This window comes from Coregonus lavaretus, assembly GCF_964263955.1.
Source record: "Coregonus lavaretus genome assembly, chromosome: 25".
Taxonomy (NCBI): Eukaryota; Metazoa; Chordata; class Actinopteri; order Salmoniformes; family Salmonidae; genus Coregonus; species Coregonus lavaretus.
Genome location: NC_140012.1, coordinates 7,318,261 through 7,325,088, shown reverse-complemented (window position 1 = coordinate 7,325,088; position 6,828 = coordinate 7,318,261). Strand labels below are relative to the sequence as shown.

Below are 6,828 nucleotides of genomic sequence, written 5' to 3'. Positions count from 1 at the left end.
GACAGAAAGATAATACAATGAACAATCACACTAAAATCATACATGAACAACTTTGACAATCCTTTGCTTTGAGGACTTCGTAGTTCAATTCCTTCAGGATTATTATGGTGATTAACAATGGAAAGGGAACCTATATTTCATTCAGCTCAAGCTGTTGTTTGGCTGAGTTATGAAGCAAATTTAGGACCTGTTTAAATTATTACTCTTGCGCACTTGGCGCCTGAGATGTATTATTGTAATATTGACTGCAGTCAATTTATGAACTGCCAAAACTGACCTTTGGGCTCTTGTCTTTAGCACAGTGTGTTTGTCAAATTAAATTATGTCTTCCCACTGGGCAAAAACTGGTTGAATCAACGATGTTTCCACGTCATTTCAACAAAAACATTCAATGTGATGACGCTGAATTACAAGAGCAGACGCTCTTATCTAAAGCGAATTACAAGAGCAATTAAGGTTAAGTGCCTTGCTCAGGGGCACACTGACAGATTTGCCACCTTTTTTCACCCAACTTTTAACCTAAATCAAATGGCATGGTGACATTGTCTGTTGATTTCACGTTGAAATCACCTTAGTTGACAATTCAACCATATGTAAATCAAAACTAGACATTGAAATTACGTCTGTGCCCAGTGGGTTGTGGACAGAATTAACTTAACCTGATTTATTGATTTAAAGGCCCAGTGCAGTTAAAAACGTGATTTTCCTGTGTTTATATATATATTTCCACACTATGAGGTTGGAATAATATTGTGAAAATGATGATAATGCCCTTTTAGTGTAAGAGCTGTTTGAAAATATTGTTTTGATAGGAGGGAGTTTTGACCTTCCATGGTGACATCACCATGTGTTAAATTAGTTAATAGACCAATAAGAAAGAGAGTTCCAAACCTCTCTGCCATTATTTGATATTGAGATAAACGCATTGGACCTTTAATGAGATTGTTGTTGCTCTCTTTCTCTCCTCATGTTGTCCCATAGCTTTATCCCTCACTAACTCCTGTCTCTCCATCACCATATCCATTCCTCTGTCATCCCTCCATCCTCCACCTTTCATTGACAGCTGTCCTCCTCAGCCCATGACATGGTAATATTTCCGTCTTTCCGCTATACATTTCATTGATCTCTCTTCAGTGTTCCTTCCTCTGTGTTCTTCTCCATTGTCATTGTAATGTTACCTACTCTCCTCAGATCACTCCCCTCTCTCTCTCTCTCTCTCTCTCTCTCTCATTCTCTCTCTTCGGTCTCTCACGACTCTGTCCTGTTTCCAATGTGTCCAATTTCCTTGGTTCCCCACACCTCCGCTCCCTCCCTCCCCCCAGTCAGTGAAATGTCAGGGCAGCATGGAGCATGATGGAAAAACGACCACTTGTCTTACACAGGAACACTGTGTTACATCCCATTCAATTTAGGCATCCTTTTCATATCCCTGGGCATTTGGTGTTATCTGTAGTCAGTGCTGTTCCACTATATCATACCCTTTCAATAAGTGCAGACTGCAGACTAAAATACGTTGGGCTTCTTTGTTTAGCACTAAGGAAGAATTGGGGATAATCATCTGAGTGTGTCTTTGGGAGGAGGAAGTTCAGGGCAGGGCTGATAGGGACGGTCTTGATCTAGTCTGGGTGCTTTGGATCTATCTCTCTTTCTCCCCAGACTCATTACAAGGGCTATTGCCCTGGCATTCCTTCAACTGGTCTGGTCTATTGCGATGAGTCTTATTAGGATGCGTCCCTTAGACGACTCCCTCCGTCATGTGATACTAAGAGGTACTTAGAGATCGATTTCATTTTTTAATCTGGGTAAGTGGATCTTGCCCTGGTCTCCAGCCATTTTGAAGAACCAGCCGAAGTCAGAGAGTTGTAAGTTCTATTGTTTTTAAAGGAGAGGATATAGCTGCCAACACCACATGCTAAGGCTGTTTTGATTGCCTTTGTTGCTGTTTTAGCATTAGCATTTAGCCTTACAATGGTGTTGGGTGGCCAACATACAATGATGGATTAGTAATGTGATAGCAGATGGTTGGTGTTCAGGTATTAATGAAGTGTGTTAAGGTGGGAGGACAGACTATTTTTAGAGGCTTACATGCAAAATAAAAAGTGTAAATTACAGGACACACAAACAAGTTGTTACCTCAGTGTTACTTGCACTTCAGACAAAATTACCCTGGTTCTGAGCGCATAAGCAGTTTATGGATTAGCCAAATGAACACAGTGGTGGCATTGAAAGACCAAATGGCCAAACAGGTCTGACAATGTTACTAAATACAGTAAACAATTTCATCATAGTACAAAGAGTATACAAAGGTCAAAGATAATTATAGATTCTGGAGTCCTGGAGTCCTTGCTGGTAGAATGTCAATTTAGAGGTACCGTTCAAACGGTACAACCATAGTGTATAATATAATGTGGCGGGTATTTTAGTGAAATATGTCTAAGGATGAAAACATTTTGTTCATATCCCTGTCACTGTGGTGCGACATGGATTATGTTAATAGAATCAGCAGCTTTGCACTGAAATAGGCCAGCACTGCAGGGATGTCAATTACCATAGACTCACAGTGACACCAAAGCTCTTTGCTTGATGCTTGTTTTTGCCAGTGTGATTTTGATTTTGATTATTATGCTTCCCCTAAAGCTATAAGTATAAACACGGTCTAGTCAACCAAGACTGCGAGATCCCCTCTGCCTCCTCACCGCAGGGCTAGTTATCCTGCATCTGTGTATGAAATAACTTACCTGCTATTAACATTTTTACATTTACATTTTAGTCATTTAGCAGACGCTATTATCCAAAGTGACTTACAGGAGCAATAAGGGTTAAGTGCCTTGCTCAAGGGCACATCGACAGATTTTTCACCTAGTCAGCTCGGGATTCGAAACAGCAACCTTTCGGTCACTGGCCCAACACTGTTTATCATTTATATTTTGCATGGTTGGTGACCAATTGCAGCTACTGGAAGGTGTTCATTGTACCTCTCCTATCAGTAGGTTGTGTTGTCTCCCTCCACCAATCCTGCTTCCTGTTTCTCCATAGGCTTGACAGCTATTGGGGAGGTTGACACTGGCTCCGCCCCTTCTCCCAGGTTGGTCTTCCCTGGAGCATGCCCATATCGCACCATGCCCCTGCTGGCGAGCGGCTGGCTACTGCGCCACTCGGTGGTCATGTGTCTGCTGCTGCACAGCCTGGTGCTGATGACCTTCTGCTTCCACAATGCCGCCACCAGCTGCTCCCAGGGCTGCTACTGCTCCGAGAGCGACGGCCGTGGCAAGATTGTGCGCTGCAGCAACCTGCGTCTCACGGAGATCCCCCAGGACCTGCCCAATGACACGAGACACATCTACCTGGACTTCAACCTGCTCACCATGGTCCCCAGCAATGCCTTCCGAGACTTGCCCCTGCTCAGCGAGCTGGACCTCTCCAACAACGAGTTGGCCCTGCTGGAGCCAGGGGCCTTCAGGGGCCTGGGGCCCTCACTCACCTTCCTGGACCTTTCCTCCAACAAACTGGTCAACTTTAACCCCGAGGCCTTCGAGGGGCTGCGGGCGCGCACCAACCTAACCAACAACCCGTGGCACTGTGACTGCAACCTGCAGCTGGCCATGCCCCACATCGACCTGGAGCCCCTGTCGCTGACGGGCATCGTGTGCGAGACGTCGGATCCGCCCGATGTGGGGGCAGAGGGTGTGCCCTTCCTGCTGGCCCAGGACCTGGACCTGTGCGTGGTGATGAAGAAGACCACGGACGTGGCCATGCTGGTCACCATGTTCGGCTGGTTCTCCATGGTCATTTCCTACCTGGTCTACTACGTCCGGCACAACACGGAGGATGCCCGCCGCCACCTGGAGTACCTCAAGTCTCTGCCCACCAAGCAGGAACAATCCGAGGCCTCTTCTACCATCAGCACTGTGGTATAGCCCAGGGCCAGGAGAACCCAGAGGGGAGCTAAGGCTGGAGAGCCTGGAGGGCTAAGACAGGTGGTTATAGGGCCATAACTTAGCTGCACCCACACCCCAGGCCATTCAGTGTCAGCCAAGGACAGCTCTGCCTGACTGTTACGTGGGTGCCACAGCGGCTCCAGGATTTGTGCCCATGTATGCAGGAAGCCTGTCCAGATCTGGGCACCATACGTAACCCAGATGAATAATTCAACCAGAAGTGGCCCATTAAGAGTTTCTGTTGGCTGAGTGGATAGTCTACTCTGCCTGGGCACTAGGGGAGTAAAAGCAGGGCATTTTGGAGAAGTCCAAAAATGGGATTTAAAATGGATTAAATTGGATTCATCCAGTGGTGCATGCACCTTGATGCACTCTTATCAAAAGGGGGCCACTCAAGGGGACTGTGAATGGTCCTTTGGACACATCAAACAGCAATAACAACAACAGGATAGCAACAAGCAGCAACACGAACTCTATTAACGACTCTGTCACTCGTATCCTTCCATGTAGTATTATTGTTTTACACACAACATCCATACAGTATACAGTCTATAAACAGTGAAATGTAGTTATTTTCAATTAAATAATGTATTTTATGGGTTTCATGTTTAATTATTGTTGGTTCAAATGGTCTATTTCTACCTCAAGAAATTCAATAAACTCAGCAAATGTATGTGCATGTGTGAACTAAACCATCAGTTGAATCTGGCTATACTGAATTCAGTACTGTACTGTACTGGGCTCCCGAGTGGCGCAGCGGTCTAAGGCACTGCATCTCAGTGCTTGAGGTGTCATTACAGACCCCCTGGTTCAATTCCAGGCTGTATCACAACCGGCCGTGATTGGGAGTCCCATAGGGCGGCGCACAATTGGTCCAGCGTTGTCTGGGTTTGGCCGGTGTAGGCCATCATTGTAAATAAGAATTTGTTCTTAACTGACTTGCCTAGTTAAATAAAGGATAAATAAATGATGCACATTAATCATTAATCAATGAAACACTCATACCGGTAAAAGGCTTAGAGATCTGATTGATGTACTGTGCACCATTTTACACACACACACACACACACATAAAACAGTACACCTACAAGCTGCATTTCTGTTATGTACTTTGAAGTAGGTCTATACAGGAAACCCCTCCTAGCTGTACTGTAAGATCCTTTAGTATTCTCACCAAGACAAAGAAACAGCCAGTACAGTATAGGAACAAACCTCCCTACACACCATGGCACAATGATCCTTCATACATAAATAATCCCAAGAGGGAGAAAATGTGTTCCTACTGTGTTCCTTTCAGTTCGCTTCTGTTTCCTCGAGTTCCTCGTGATGCTTCAAAAACTGTGGGGCGAGTCCACCGGGACAAAAACTGTCAGAAAGAGCTTATACTCACGTTCATTAGTCAATATTTGGAAACAAAGTATAAAATACAAAATATATTTCTTAAGACCAAACATTTTTAGCAGAACTAGCCACATGGTGGGTTCCAAGAAACAGAAAGAGATGAGATATGAGATTGTAAGAAATTAGCTTGTCATACCCTGGTGGAAAAAAAGCTGCTGGGACACTCAGGTAGTCCTAGTGAGAAAGTTTGGGAACCTCTGAATTAGCAGTAGTCTATCCCTCGGTGGTGAGGGAAACACCATGACTGACATTACCCAGCGGTGAAGGGCGCAGTCAGTCAGTCTGCCTGATAGCTGAAATACACAAACTGCCAACCTGACACCAACAACAACCTTTGGAATTACCCCATAGCCAGTTGCTAATGATATTCTAATCTTGTGCTCTGGCCCAATAGTCTTGAATATCTCTCTTTTTAAGTACAAGAACTGGATCGATTTCATATCCATTCAGAGCAATGGTGACCATGTGAGCTGACTAGGATAAATTATGGGCCCTAGTTATAACCTACAGTATAACCTAGCTATAGCCTTGTTATAACCTATAAGTAGGGACCAGAGTTTATCCTGGTCAAGGTCACATGATCAGGAAAACAGCCCAGACATATCACAAATAAAAGGAGAAAAGGAATAGGACGTTTTAGACTATTGGGACGCCTCCCGCCCTCCTCTTCCCCCTAGTGTCTCTGAGAGGTCCTGGTGTCATGGTGGGAGCCAGGCCGTCTGCCGAGGCCATTCCCCTGGGGTTTCTCAAACTGCATTGCAGGGGCCATGACCTGCCGGTCCGTTTGCTGCTGCGGTAGATATTAATTGCCTAATAAGACAGACTCGGGCACAAATAAATGCATGTCCATTTCCCCTCAGTGTATTCTGATAGGAGAGGAAAGAGAAGAGGAGAAATAGGGGAAAGGGGAGTTAAGTAGAGTGGAATAAAACAGAATTGAACAAGACACAGCAGTAAACCAAGAGAGAAAACTCCTTATTCATTTTTGTTCCGAGGGCAGCTCCTCCTGGGCTGAATGAATGTGATTGGTTAAATGAAAGCTCAACAATCAGCACAGTGAGAGTGAAATAAACAATAGGTTCACAGCTTTAACTAGCGACCTTGCCACACACAAGGTCGCTAGTTAAAAGCCCACCCCAACCCCTAAATTGAACCACTTGACTAAACGTTTTTGTTGTTTTCAATTTTTATCATCATATCCAATTGGTAGTTACAGTCTTGTCCCATCGCTGCAACTCCCGTACGGACTCGGGAGAGGCAAAGGTCGAGAGCCGTGCGTCCTTCGAAACACAACCCAGCCGAGCGGCACTGCTTCTTGACACAATGCCTGCTTAACCTGGAAGCCAGCGGCACCAATGTGTTGGAGGAAACACCTGCACCAGGCCCGCCACAGGAGTCGCTAGTGCACAATGGGACAAGAATACCCCTGCCGGCCAAACCCTCCCCTAACCTGGACAACGCTGTGCGCCGCCCCATGAGCCTGGACTCG

The 6,828-nt window shown here is 45.4% G+C and overlaps 1 protein-coding gene across 1 annotated transcript; it reads left to right on the top strand.

Moving 5' to 3' along the window:
- Positions 1-3,119: 3,119 nt before the first annotated feature.
- LOC311100709 (leucine-rich repeat-containing protein 3B-like) lies at positions 3,120-3,917 on the top strand (the record flags this gene model as incomplete). Its single annotated transcript, XM_084141667.1, has 1 exon — positions 3,120-3,917. One exon carries the CDS (start codon positions 3,120-3,122, stop codon positions 3,915-3,917), a length of 798 nt encoding a protein of 265 aa, XP_083997793.1.
- Positions 3,918-6,828: the final 2,911 nt, after the last annotated feature.